The 14,613-nt window shown below is 42.6% G+C and overlaps 1 protein-coding gene across 2 annotated transcripts in view; it reads left to right on the top strand.

Moving 5' to 3' along the window:
• IGF1R (insulin like growth factor 1 receptor) overlaps positions 1–14,613 on the top strand; it is a 180,621-nt gene that overhangs the window by 23,930 nt on the left and 142,078 nt on the right. For both annotated transcript variants that reach the window (XM_040569639.1, XM_040569638.1), the window contains exon 2: positions 4,052–4,597. In XM_040569639.1, the coding sequence (XP_040425573.1) occupies positions 4,052–4,597 (546 nt within the window). The remainder of the gene's footprint in view (positions 1–4,051; positions 4,598–14,613) is intronic.

Below are 14,613 nucleotides of genomic sequence, written 5' to 3'. Positions count from 1 at the left end.
AGGATTAAATAGCACGTGTTCCTCAAGGTGACGAGGTTGATGTCCAGGTCAAAATGTATATCTGATCAACATGAACGTTAGCAAGTCATAGCAGAGGTTGAAAAGAAACTGGTAGGTCGAGCTCTTTGTAGTTTATTGGCCCCCTTTGGTTTCATGATCAGGTGTAGATTTGTCCTGTGACTAGGAACGGGCTGTAGGTCCTCAGAAGGACTGTGGCTTGAAGCAGGTTTTTGTGCTACCTTTGGAAGTTTCCATGCAGTATGTCGCTGGGATGCTCTCAGAAAAAAGGAACCCAAGTTTGGTGGTAGGTGAAGGTGGGTACTTCTGGGCTAAAGCCTTACTACCAGATAGGTGTTTGTGTTTGTCTGGTAAAGGATGTATTGCTTCTCTTCATTGTTCTATTGTATTTTGGAGGTTATCTTTTAAACAAATACATAAGTATTTCTTTAAGGAAGTAATCTCCCACTTACGATTAGGTTTGGTTTAAAATAAATCTGAGACAAGGTAGGTAGTTCAAGGAAGGGCTGGGAAGTCTGCAAACAGCTGAATGAAAACAGCATAAACCTGATGTGGTCATTGTCCTGGTGCTGATACTGTCCTGGTCCTGATACCTGAGACTCATGGCAGGGTAAAAACAGATACTGCATTTTTATTTTTCTGTTAGTGAGCAAAATAAATACATAATAGTGAATTTCCAGTTGGGAACAGGACACAAAGCAAAGACGAGTTACACTGGTCGTATTTAAAAAAACAATATAAGCAGGAATATTGAAAACTCTTAGATGGAAAATAAATACTCTAAAGAGCATTTTAGGTGCTTTTCAGTCTGACAGGTCAGTTTATATTGTAAGTCTGCATACTCTTTCTCTAAAATGGGATCCAAAGAAAACACAGCACTGCCAAATGGAAATTGTAGTAGACTTTGAGCGCTGATTAATTTGTTTTTCATATAATCCCTTTCAGGGCAGGGAGAAAAACGTGAGAAAAAGATGATGCATTGTGGTATAATTAACTTCTGTAAACAGCGTAAACTTTGAAAGAATTAAAAAACAAACAAACAAAAAAAAAAACACAACACTGCTTTAGTTGGAACTGTTTTTTCCAAATGTCAGTATGGGCCAAGGTGCTTGTCCTACTTCACGTTTAGGTCTCTGCAGTTCTCATTATATGCATCAAGTTCTGCAAAACACAATTTGCTAGATATACTAATAAGTTCTTAAATCACAAATGTCAGCAGCATGCTCATCTGTAAGCCATTGCTAACATTCGAGCCCACTGGACTTCATCCTTTTTGTATTAAGGGGATGATGTTTCATAATTGAGGCAAGTGAGTGCATACTTTTTCCATAAAGTTCTAGGAATCTCATTGATTTATAAAAGCATAAAATATTTAAAATTAAGTAACTTTCAAGCTGAAACAAACATAAAGCTAAAACCAATATGACTTAGAAAGCCCAGCCTCGGAATAGATGCATGGACAGATATATAATGCTCTAGTTAACGGTTGCTGCCACTTCTATTACAAATTGTTCTTTAGGGTATTGTAACTCAGCTGTTTTTAAACCCATCACTCTGGAACCTTGCCTGCAAAATGTCAGCGCAAGTGCAAATTTTATTTCTTTAACAAAATAAAGGGCTTGGAGCAGCTAAGCTTTCTAAAATTTTATGGCAGTAAAATAAATTTTGCTACTTCTGCTTTGCCATAACAGGAACCATTCTGTTCACCTTGTCCTGCCAACAGGTAGAGTCAGAAACCAAAACAGTTTTATTTGAGAAACACTGTATTGTATCTTTTTGTTTTTCCTCAAAGGAAGGAGAAGTCTGATGTCCAAACGTAAACTTGCTGATATTATTGTTGAGCTGTGCTTCGGGCAGAGGGCACGGTCTCTTGAGGATGGGTGGGAGGATGGTTCTTCCTGAAGAACGTTTCAGAAGTTGAAAGCAAGGCTTGGATCCCAGCTTGCAAAAGCAATTTCATCCAGGTCACAGTTGTCTTCACTACAGATCTGGGAGATGGGAAGCCCATGTTGTTGCCTCACGTGACCAGTGCATCTGTTATCAGATCTACTATCTTGGGTATCTTTCACATTCCCCTCTCCCGTCTGGCTTTTAAAGCTGGGTCGGGCCAACCCATTCGCCTTTTTTGTTTTGGTATCATTTTCTTGAAGTTAAAGCTTTGACACATCTACTCCAGGCAGTAGTATGCAATTGTGTAGTCACTATATGCTAAAATGGGAACTTCTTATCTCACTGCTTCTGAAGGCCAAGTGTTTTGCTTGGTACATTAGGATTTTCTTGTTTGTTTTTAAGGTTTAGGCAATGAATGTTCTTGGTTGTAGCTACTTCTAGTGCAGCAGTTCCCATTAAAATATATAATAGAAGGAAGACTAGGTAATAGTTGCCTAGAAAACATCTGTTTCTCAGCAAAGATCCTGTCCTATTGTGGTTAGTTTTGTTGTTGTTTTTTTTTTTTTCATTGTCCCGCTAGCACGGAAGCATGGTTCTTATTTTGTCCATAATGTGTATTATCTGCCGGTAATCATTTGGTGTCCTACCTGTCTTTTAAGTCCTTGTCGGATATTATTAAGTCCTTGTTGGATGTTAGAGTTGCTATGGTTTTAGCATGTTCACATCCTGGATCCTCTGTTAGCTTAAGTTATTAGCTTTAGATAAGAATTGTGGGACAGAAGGACTGCTTTTGATTGTCAGAGTGGTTTCTGAATCTCTAGAGAATTTGTCAGGGTTAGAATTAATATTTTTGGCTCCAGAGTTTATGTTTGGACCTATTTCTTGTCTGAGGAAAAAAATGTTGTTAAAATAATTAAGCTTAGCATGTGTAAGAAGAGAACCTTTCCACAAAATTTAATTGCTTGGAGTTTATTTAAGTTTTGGGTTTCTCAAATAAATTGGTATTTTACTTTGTTTGCTTACAAGCAACTTTATTATCTACTCTGGGGAGTCTTTATTCCTTGTTTTCCACTGAAGACCAAGTCTGAGGGAGTCCAAGAACAACAGCTCTCTCCACACCATAGTTCTTTGTTTTACATCAAAGTGTGTTTTGTGTCTAATTATTGTATTATTAGTACTTTTCTTCTAGCCCCTTTAAAATTATTATTGTGGTTCTTGTCTAATATGGAAAGACCTAATAAACAGATTTATTAGGGACCAGTCGTTTTGGCCCATTGTTTTCTCGAGTGCATTGAGTTCAGCCTGTTGTTTCCAAGGGAAATTCCTCACTGTGATGCTGTGTGTTCTTGTAAATAAATTTATCCTGTGTTTCTTAGAACTTGAGAAACTTTTTCTGTGCCTTGGTGCCAAAATCAGTGCAACTTGGTTCGCTGGAACACGCAAAGCGGAATTCCATGCATTAGTTACAGGTCCGAGCACTTTCTTTTCCTCCCAGTTGTGGTGCAGGAGGTGCCAAGGAGCTTTCTGTGGGCTTTGTGGGATTGCCGATCGATCCATCGCAAGGCAAGTCCTTGAGAACTAGGGCTGGCTCGCCTTGTGGGCCCGGGAAGAAAGAGTGATTTGAAAAATCATAAGTTGTAATCTTTTGGATAGCATTCACCTTTATGTCCACGTACCAAGGTGGTGTAGAGGGGATGTAAATTAGTAATGTAACGACCAGTGGATTATTGTCTATGCTGATTAACTTCTTGGGAATCATGTGGCTGAACCCCATGCTTGCTCGCACGTGTGTCATGATGTAATTTGAAGCAGGGTGTGCAGATGAACAGAGTTTATGTCCCTCAAGCTAATGCAGCTCTCTTTTCAACAGCAGTAATCACACAACGTTCCTCTGTCTGCTGAAGGACGTGGCTTGCAGCCCTGTGCTGCTGCTGCTGGTAGCGTTAATAGTGATGGGTTAAATGAATTAGGTATTCAGTGTGTTTGTAAACCAGTTACTTGTTTCCTATTTTAACAGGGTAGCCGAATAAAGTTGGAAAAAAAATAAAATTATGGCTGTCAGAAGAGTGAATGTGCATTACAGTTCTGAAAAGCTTAAAAATGTTTTGTTTACTGACTTTCCTGTTTTCTTGTACACTTTCAGTTTGTGGGCCAAATGTTGACATTCGCAATGATATCCATGAGCTGAAACGTCTGGAGAACTGTACGGTAATTGAGGGTTTCCTTCAAATTCTGCTCATCTCTAAAGCAGAGGATTACCGCAACTTCCGCTTCCCAAAGCTCACTGTCATAACTGACTATTTGCTGCTGTTCCGTGTGGCAGGCTTGGAAAGCCTCAGCGATCTCTTCCCCAACCTCACAGTTATACGTGGGAGGAACCTTTTCTACAACTATGCCTTGGTTATCTTTGAAATGACAAATCTTAAAGAGATTGGGCTTCACAATTTGAGGAACATAACCCGCGGGGCCATACGGATTGAGAAGAACTCTGACCTGTGTTACCTCTCCACGGTGGACTGGTCTCTCATCCTAGATGCGGTGTCCAATAACTACATTGTTGGGAATAAACCTCCAAAGGAATGTGGGGACTTGTGTCCAGGAACAATGGAAGAGAAGCCATTGTGCGAGAAGACCTCTATTAACAATGAGTACAACTACCGCTGCTGGACCACCAACCACTGCCAGAAAAGTAAGAATTGAATAGCTTGTGTTTCTGTTACCTCGTTGTGGAGCAGAGGTTTAATTTTGTGGTTTTATTTTAAGCTCATTAGTAACTTAAACTTTTCTTCTGGTATGTAGTCCACATGACGAGTTATCCAGTAACTAGACAGATAAATTCCTCCCCAGCTAGAAGAGGATCATCTCACTTGATTGAAAAAACAACAACAACCCAAAAGAAAGTAAAGCCCCCAAACTTTCTGGATTACTTCCGCATGAAAGAGTTTCCAGGTGTTTAAGTATAGAATTAATGCCATTATAACACAGCTCTGTTGAGGACTTTGGCAAGAGGTGGCTTTCGAGCTCCATGTCCTCCTCCCTTATGAAGTGATGTTACGTGTGCCCCGGTCACTGCTGCACTGAAGCTGTTTACTGAACTCACTTTGACTTTGTTCTTTGCCTCCCTTGGCATGCACCTTCAGAAGTTTCTGTGATGACAAATTCCGTACCTAAGAATCTTTTTTTACTGAAAGCATTTTTGTTCCAGTACAGTGCGTAGTGTTAAAGAGTCAGTGGGTATCTTGACTCTCGGTGAAGTTATCCTTGCCTGTTTTGTTCTTATCTGGTATGACAGAGTTCGTGTTTTTCTGATAGCAATCATTAGCAAAAGCAAAACCTGATCTCTTCTCACTTTTTAAAAATAGAGTAAACAAATACATAGTTTACTCAGATAACATGATTGCATGGCAGGCTTTTTGAGTTCATCCTGTAACTTTATGAAAGCTGAGCCCTGCAGTATCAGTGGGGCTTAATTACAAGCAGTCGTCACTGAGAGGAACAGTTCCTAAATTCCATGGGCAGTCTTGACTGGATGGTAGGAAACACCCCTGTGTGAGAGAAAACAGAAACAGGGCTGTTCAGGTTACTGTCATTTGGGAGAGCTGATTGTGTGTTTATGTCTTAAGTAGGTCATCAGGTGCTTGTGAAGCCCTCATGTTCAATTAGAAGTGAAATTAAAGCACATTGTAGGGCAGTTTCAGTGAACGCATGCCAAAAACATCTCTGTGAAAAGGCATTTGTGGGGCTATGATTTTATCAAAAATTCTTCCAGGAAATAAAGTTAGTGTTTAAACAAAGAGAAGAAAGCCCCTCAGCCTCTTACTGGAAGACTGCGTGACGGAGGTGAGGGAAGTGAGCTGCTCTGCTTTCTTACTTTGTGTTGCCGCGAGTCATTAGGCTTCAGCAAGCCGAATTTATGTCCTCATTAAGAGTGCAGCTCGGTTGTCTGCAGAGGGTGACCGAGGTGATTCCTGTGCCAACCTTGTTGCCTTTAGTGATTTGAATGGGTATAACTAGTGTTTTTAATGGGATACAACAACTCGCTTTCTGCTGTGTGCTCTGGCTGTTTGGAGTAGACAAAAGTAATGTGCAAGAAAAGCCTGTTGACTTCTAGGGGGATGTTAACATAATTTGGATCCCAAATGCACATGAGAAGAGATGTGTTTAGATAAGATGAGGTCATAGTTATACTGTGATGGCAGCGCTTTTAAAGCAGAGATGTAAGTAATGTTTTTCTTTTCCTATATACTTTCATCTTCCTTTTGTGGGAGATCATGAAGAAGAAAGCAAGTATTGAAAAAGAGCCTTAAAAGGCTTGTTAAGAGTATTACACTGTGGAAAACAATGTGGGTTTAGAGTATCTTAGGTTGCATAGCATAACAAGAGTTTCCAAGTTCTATTAAATAAAGAGCGAGAAGGTTGGGCCTATTTAATCCGCTAGTCCTGATAAGCCACTGACTATAGGAGGAAGGCTTTAAATTTGCCAGCCATTTGTCTTGAAGAAAAACAAACAACAAAAAAAGACACAACGCCAGAGTGTTCCCTTTCTGAAGAAAAACAAGGGAGGTGTAAATGTCCAGTGGTTGAAAAGGAAGCTTTTTGTCTGTTGTGCTAGATTGCTTGAACGCATTGGCAATGAACTCCTGGCCTGGAGAGGATACACTGTACAAAACTACACAAGGACATGAAAAAGAATAGAAGCAAGGACTTTAAGTGACTGGGTGTTTTTAATCTGCGTTTTCCTACCAGTAAAGGCATGAGACCTATGTTATTTTCCAGGGAATATTTTTCTAGTGTAATATCTAATTTAACCCTGACATTCTCCTTGTGCGTCACAGTAATGCTGAACTGAAAATGCTGTCTGTCACTCAGGGTTCATTTATGCCTTTTTATTTTTCTTTGTTCTGGATCTGTGGAGGAGTGTATATTAAATCTCTTTTGTCCTTGTGTAGGTTTTACGCTGAAAGATCTCAAGTTGGTGGGTAAAACGTTGTGTGGGAACACTTAGTACTTTCAAGTAGCCTGGCTTCTGTTTAGTTTCGCCATTGAATGGAAGTTGTTTTTTTCCTTCTCTTTCTTGCTCACAAACAAAGGAAAAACCCTGTGCTTCCTTCAATATAACTCGTGCAGGAACAATGTTGAGGGTGGAGGGGAGGAGAGAGGGAAGGATATGCCGTGTTTGACTTAGAATAATCCATTGACGTTTCTATAGTTGAACAAGCAACAAAGAAGCTGTAACTTTAAAAATTTTTTGTAAAGGTTCAGCATAAAGTGTCGGCAGTGTCTCTGCCAGTTTTATTGCCCTGGTTTCTGTATAGTATACATTCCTTTACCTTTGAGTGCCCCAAGGCAGCAGCCTTACTAGTTCGCTCGCTTTGGAGCCGTGGCATGCTCTGTTGGGTTTGGCATGCTATCATCTCTCTGACTTGCACCTACTTCTCTTCTGGCATATCAAATGTCAGCTGTGCTTCATTCAGTTTGGTTGCAGGTCCACATAAAAACCTCTTTCAAGATAAAAGGAGATTACTGAAGTTGTTTCCATGAACGGTTGGGCTTTGGGGCACAGGTAGAGATGGAAAAGGTAAAAACTTAGTGTTCAGACACACAAATAAGATGATAGCCTCTCATTTTTTTTCTTTTTCCCTCCTTCTGGCAGTTGTGACTGCTGGAACCACTTATGGAAGCTGCCTGCATCTTACTCAGCGATTGACGTGAGAACCAGAAAAACCGTTCCTGCTGTGCCCCTTGAAAGAGCAGTCACTGGTGACATGCTTGCTTTGCCTGTCCATTGACCTACTGCAAAGCAGACTTCCATTGTTTTCCATATTCTTTCGTTGATGACTAAATTTGGAGGTTTGCTGCTTTGGTCGCTAGGTCTTTGCGTAAACCAAATGTAAATCACAGTCGTGAAAGCTTGCCTGGAAGTTTAGGATCCCTTGTCTACCGTAATCTTTGTGTTCAGTTTTCTGAATGAGTCCAGCTAACACCTCCTAAGGAGCTTTTTGCACTTGCAGAGGCGACGAGAAATCAAGTTGGCAAACTGTCTGTGGGAGAGTAATCGCAAAGCTAGCAGCGATTCATATATATGATCTATGGAGTATGTGTGTGTTTTTTTTTCGTTTTTGCACTGCATCTTAATTATTCATCCACTTTACATCCACCCCCCAATTAACTTGGAGAAACTCTCCATCAAGTATTAGCTGAAAATCATCCTTTGCTACCCTGTTAAAAGAAGGATGAGGGCTCTGGCGAGGCGGGGGAGGACGGACTGCTACCCCCCCGCCGCGAAGGCGTAACGGCTTCGGCTGAAGCTTCTGGGGACAGAATAAGCACGTTTTCCATAAAAACAATGAAAGTGAGTATCTGAAGCACATGAGGGATCTTTAGAATTAATTTGGCACTGGCATAAAGAAAAAAAAACACGTTTAAATCGACATTGTCAAGAGAATTAGGGCCATAAGCATAAGCGCATGTTTTAAGAGGTGAATTTGACATGGAAAACAATAGCTCACGTAGGCTGTGCTTCAAAACACAATGGCGAAAAACGCGAGGCTTCCAAATGTGTGAAACCAAAGACCACAGAAAAGGCATGTGAGGATTTGGAGGCTGATAAAGAAGCAGATGGCAACTGAGCACAAAATGTTTTCAATGAAAATGTATCCTTATTCCTTTCTGAATTGGTTTGACGGTGGCCTGAAAAGCTGCAGTGTATGTGGGGAACCGGGAACAGGAGGGAGAGAATGACAGTGAGTGGGAAGAGTGGTCCATATGTACCTTCTACTAAAATGTTTAAACATATGGAGACACTAACATGATGTATTCTCACAAATATTCGGAATCTGCTCCTGTTTGTTTACACGGAGCTCACCAGATAATGCAGTCGAGTGGTATCGTTTGACATAGCTTCATTGACTTGTGCGGTACTTACCAGTGTACGCCATCTGGGAATCTGCTCCCTGGTGATTCAGCAGAGTAGTGGCGAAACCATGTGCTGGGACTTTTTTCCCTTCTCTCCTCCGTGCTCTTCCCTCTCAGGGAGTCTACCCTCTACTCCTCCGTCCTTGAGAAATACAGAGCGTACAGGAACAATGCAGATATGAAGGGAGGGGGCAGAGAGGAGAGACGAGTAGGGAGCCAGCGGTGCTCCATCAGATTGCCCTTATTTTGTTTTAAATTACATCTGCATGCATTTTTTTGTTTGCTGCTTCATTTAAGGGTGTGTGGTTTTGCTTTGTTTGTTTGTTTCTTTAACCCTGAGATGTAATAGAAATTGCCCGTACCAGCAGGAGACAACAAATACGCTTTTCAAGTTTTTGTAGCAAGTAGTTTTGATGTGCTATGATGGTAAGTGAAGCTAGCGTATATAATGCTGATCGTATTCTCGTTGGGTTTAAAATACAACAACATACAAACCTGAACAGAGTTTGAAATGGACAGGTTGTTTGTCTGGTTGGTTGGCATGCAAACTCTCCAGCAAGTAAACATCTTCTGAAAAGAATAAATAGAAGGGTAGACAAAAAAAAAATTGTAAAAGGCACAGTTGGTGTCACTGAGTTAGAAAAATCTGGAGCACGTTAAAATTTTTTTTTTAGTGTTTTCGTTCTGAATGAAGTTTTTTCCTGACTTTCGCTCCCCTCCTGAGAAGCTTGCTCCTCAGCCAAAGGTTTCCCAGAATTTTTATTATGGCTGTGAGAGCATATTTAATTAGTAAGCTGGAATGGCCGCAGAGCAGTTGAGGCCAATCTGCAGTTAATTACTGTAGCAGTGGTTTATATTCTGAGAAAAGGGCTAAAATTAAACAAACGTATGCTTGCCATTTCTCTTTGTTCCGTAGCAAAGTTCTGTTGCAAGATGCCATAACCTGGGAGGAACATCTCAAGTCTTGCAGCCTCTGCACCAGTCACCAAGAACTAAGTGGGAGTGTTTAATATTTGTCTTGGCTCCCTATCTGCTTTCTGGTGTAAATGTGTAGTGTTTTTGGGAGGGCTTCACATTTTGGAGTTCTGTTTTCCAGTATTAAAGGCTTGATACAATTAATTGTGTGCATCAACGACTCTTTGCCACAGTTTTTATTTCTAATAGTTCCAGAAATTTAGAATTTTTGCACACTTTTTGGAGTGAAGAATAAAATCTTGAAATTGTAGGGGAAAAAGTTCGGTATTTTGTCAGGGGTTTTGATCCTTGTGTTTTTTACTCGTGTACACACAGTTTTTTTTCTGCTGACAAAACATGCTATTTTACATTTGCTTTGACTTGCTTTATCTTTCAGTCCAAAGGGGTACCAGCTCACCAGGTGATGTGCAGTCGTTTTCCAGTGAGCATCCTCTACAAATCTATTTCTTCTGGTGCTGTTCTTCGTAAAGGAATAGGGAAGGGAAATTCATACATAGCAGCATGAGACAGTAAATGTTCCCATGACTTCAGTGGAGGTACAGTACCTTACAAATAATAGTAGGATGCTTAAATGTATCTGCCTGTTCCCCAGTAGCACAGACTCTGTTTGGCACAGACCTTGGAACAACCATTCTAGCTGCAGAGAGATGGGGGATAGCAGTTGTAAAGTTGATGCACCCCACAAAAGCCTTGCTCGAGGTAGGAAGTGCGGCCAGTTTTCTGTGCGTTCTGTCAAAGCCTGTAACACGTGCTGGGACTGAACGCTGGCTGGGTGGAAGACCCTTTGAGATCCACCCCGTGCCTGTGTTTTATGGCTTCAGATCTGTCTCGTGAAATCTTGAAATCCTGCATGTGTATTTCATTGCTGTTAAGGTATGGGTTTACTTGAAGTATCAGATGCCAAACAACTGCTCCATTGTCAGAAAAACAACTATTTAAGTATAATTTGAGATGACTTGTGGCAAACAGTCATCCCCTGGTTTTATGGGTTGCATATACGTTAACTCCTCAGTTGAGTTTCTCCTGATACTCTGTGGTAATGGGTGGGGAGATGAAACAATGCCAGTTCTTATGAGAAGATACAAAAGCATCCCTGTATTGTCATGGAACTGAACTTGAACCTTATCTTTGGTTAACCTGCTTAGAGGGGACTTCCTGGCACCATTGATGCTTAGTAGGCAAATGTTTGGTAACAGAGCAGACAGTTGTATTGTTAATTACATGCAGTGTAAGCCTTAAATTTTATGATAAATTAGCAAAACAACTGGGAACTGGGAATAGCTAGCAAAATGTCAGGGAAATGTCAATCGTAAAACCAGAGGAAAGCAGGGTTTTTTGCAAATGTCGCAGGGACAAGGCAAACTGAAGCAGGCTTAGTGTTTGCTGCAGTTCTTGACGTCTGTGGCTCTTACCATGCAAGGAGTCCAGTTAGCAGTGACCGAGCAGGGGCTGCCTGTCCTGGGATCTCTGTGCCGACAGGGATCGCTGGTGCGGACGTCTTAACGAAGCGTGAGCTTGGGCTGCAGTCTTCTGATCTCGGTGGGGGCCCTAAAAAGATCTGTGTGCCGCCCAGCTGTCCGTGTGCGTGGAATGTGTAGAGCCGTATCTTTGGTGGTGACTGATCTGGAGTTGAATTTGGCTGCAATGGGCTGGAGGAGGGCACATGAGCTCGTTCACTGAACTTGCCAGCCAACTTTTCATAAGAAATAAAGGTAAAACTCACCTAAGGTCAGTCCTGGATAGGAATCGTGCCCCATAAGTTTTGAATATTGGGTGCCATTTTTCTTTTTTCCTTCCCCAAACACACGTGAACATAGGAATTAATTGTCCTTAAGCATTTCATAAGCTGTTTTCATGTGGCAACCAAGTTTTCAGTCTTCAACAGTGATGAAACAGTTGTTGTTTAGCCTTCCTTCCCGCTAATAGCGTGATTTCCTTCTCAAGTCTGTTTACGGCTCTGAGAATTAACTCGTAATAAAAGATGCTCGGATAATAGTATGTTAATACAGATTGTACAATTACCTTCTTTTTTTTCTCCCCCCTTTGAGGTGAACTGAGCCTGGTTCAGCTCTCGGCGTTCTCTTCTTCCCCCTCCCCAGCGACGTTTCCAGTGTTGGGAATGGAATGTGCATGTGCTATCAGCTCAGCGCTAAAAATGATTTAGCAAGTAGTTTGCCCACCATAACATCTCGGGGCTGAGGTGCCCATAATCTGAGCTTTTAAAGCTAAGGGCCTGTAGGTTAACAAACCCCACGCTGTTCTCTCTTTTTTTCTTGTTTACTGTATCTTGTGGGGCAAAATGAACTTGTAGTTACCTGCCCACAGCATAGTTCTGTATGCCCCGACTAATTATTAAATGCATTTGTATGGCCCTTGATGATGCGGGCGAGCATTAATTCAGCACGTGACTTGAGGATCCCTCGTAGAATATTTGGGGGAATTTGGTTGCTGATTTCCATGTTCAGAGGGATTTCGAGGCAACTCCAAGTTCTCTTTGTTGCTAGTTAAAGTTAGCTTATGCTCTTAGGTGGCTCCGACTTGTAGCCTGTACATCAGTGTGACCTTCGTGATGGTTTTTTTCCTTGTTGCAACACATTTGGTTTATAGGCGCTTGGCTGTCCCCTCCTAACAAACCGTGCTCTCTGGCTCTGGAGGCTCCTCGTCCCCGTTAGCCATCCCTCTGGCTTCGTGCTAGCGAAACGCATTTGGAGGGTCTGCTTCTCCTTTGGGGCTGCTTTGGTGGCATGAGGGAGATGTAGGCTTGTGGATGGGGTATAGCTTGTAGTTTTGTGAAATGATGCCATTTAGGAAGCATGTTTGAAGTGTCGAGCGTGCAGCGAAAGTCTTTTCTGTAAGCGCAGGCCTCGGGAGGAGGAGATGTTTTTCTATGTATAGAAACTTCCCGTATAGGATGGCAAGGGAAGGTTGCAGGGGGGTTGCCTGTCTCTTTAAGTGGGTTTATAATTGGCTAGGAATTTTTGTCAGCTTAGTCACTGCAGCATTCAGCGGATGAGGGAAAAAAAACCACAGGCCCCAACCGTTACAGCCGTGGATAGGCTCTGTCATCCCAAAGGAATGCATGTGAACAAAACACTTTGTGCGGTGCAACCGTTGGCCTAAACAGTATTGCATTCTTAAAGCAGGCTCTGAGTCACATGGAGCAGATGGATTGTTTCACTAAAATGGAAGTTATGTATCACGGAGCGCTGGGATGGAGCTTTTCAGCCTGGTTCAAATAGGTCACCCTACGGGTGTGGCGAAGGGGTGCAAAGGTAAAAGAGGAGAAAAAAAAGAAAAGGCAAAAAAATCTCCTTGTTCTTTGGTTGAAGTAGTTTCCGTGGCATTAAAAAGGCAGGGAGATCTTCTGAATTAATTGCGGGGCTGGCGCGCTGTTCTCAAGGTTTCTCCCTAGGTATCGGACAAGCATGGTGCTAATTCCCAGGCGCTCCGTGCCGCTCAGACGTGCGACACCCAGGAAGCTTCGCGCTGCACAAACGGATCCAAGCAACTGCTGTTCTGTAGGAGAGGGGAGGCGGAAAAAAAAACCACACATACCCAACCAAACAACAAACCAGAGCTACATAAAGCCACCACCAAGCCAGAACCCAAACCTACTGCCTCTGATCACGGTAACCCCGGCTGCTCTGCGCCTCCTGCCGGACCCTGCCCGGCCATCCAGCCCAGTGTCTGTCTCTTCGCCCTTCTCCTCTCTGGTGCTCACGATAATTGATCAGGGAGAGATCAAGCTCTGTCTCCAGTGCTGGTGTTACCTTTCAGTGGGTTTTATCTTTTCCTTTGGGGGATTTGAAATAATCTAATAGGAATGTTGCCTGCCTCCAGCCTTTAGAACATGGAGAGGAGGAGCAGTGACTGCTGGCTGAGCAAGTCCAGAGCTGAAAAATGATGGATATATGGATATATATTTCTGTTTTGTGGGGACTCCCCTTTAAAGAGCAGCCCAGAAAATGACAGAAGCCTGAGCCACCGCCTGGTGCAGGCAGCTGCTCTCCGGGGGCAGGCTGTGGGTGCCTGGAGCAGGGCACGTTTGTGGCTCTCGAGCCAGCTATCAGCAAGGCACGTGTTTCAGAATGACTGCCTCCCCACGTAGCATTAATTGAATCTGAAATCATTACGACGTCAAGGGCAAACATTGACTAAATTCCCTTCGATCTCCGGAGCTTTCCTCCTGAAGGCAGCGCGTGAATAGGAGCTGTCTACCAGGGAAGATGCTTTGCTTTAAGGCTGCTTGGCAGAATCAGAATTGACTGGTCCACGTGAAACGCTGCTTGCAGAACCGAGATTGCGGTGACTCACCGTCTGCTCCGTCTTCTGTGATCTGAGAGTCTGCGATTAAACGCTGCAGTGGGTGGTGGAGATAAAACCCAGGATGGAAATCCTCGCTTCAGAGCTGGAGCCTTCTTCCTCTTCCCTCTGCAGTTGTTTGTGTGTGTTCATTTCTCTTCTTTAGAAGAGAAATTAAAGTAATCAGTATTGCCGTGCTCTAGAAAACGAAAAGAGTGGTGGCAGGGGAAACCGATACCTCTTCCAGGAAACCAAACATAGACTTTTTTTTTTAAATTCAAAGACTGGCTTAGAGTAAAGTTGGTTTCAGGAGAATACAAGTAATTGGGGTATGTCTTAGAGATGCCAAAATCCATATTCTTCCTAGGCCAAGCTTTTATTCTTCTACCCTTAGGAAGCTTCTTGGGGCTGATGGCCTTGTCAGCCGCTGCAGACAATCTTTGTAGGAGATGGATGCGGTAGAGTTAGGAGGGGGCAGTTCTGGTGTGGGGGACGCAGTGGCAGTGTTTCAGC

The sequence above is a fragment of the Cygnus olor genome, chromosome 11 (assembly GCF_009769625.2).
Source record: "Cygnus olor isolate bCygOlo1 chromosome 11, bCygOlo1.pri.v2, whole genome shotgun sequence".
Lineage (NCBI taxonomy): Eukaryota > Metazoa > Chordata > Aves > Anseriformes > Anatidae > Cygnus > Cygnus olor.
The sequence above is the reverse complement of the archived record's forward strand: the minus strand, read 5'-3'. Positions and strand labels throughout refer to the sequence as shown.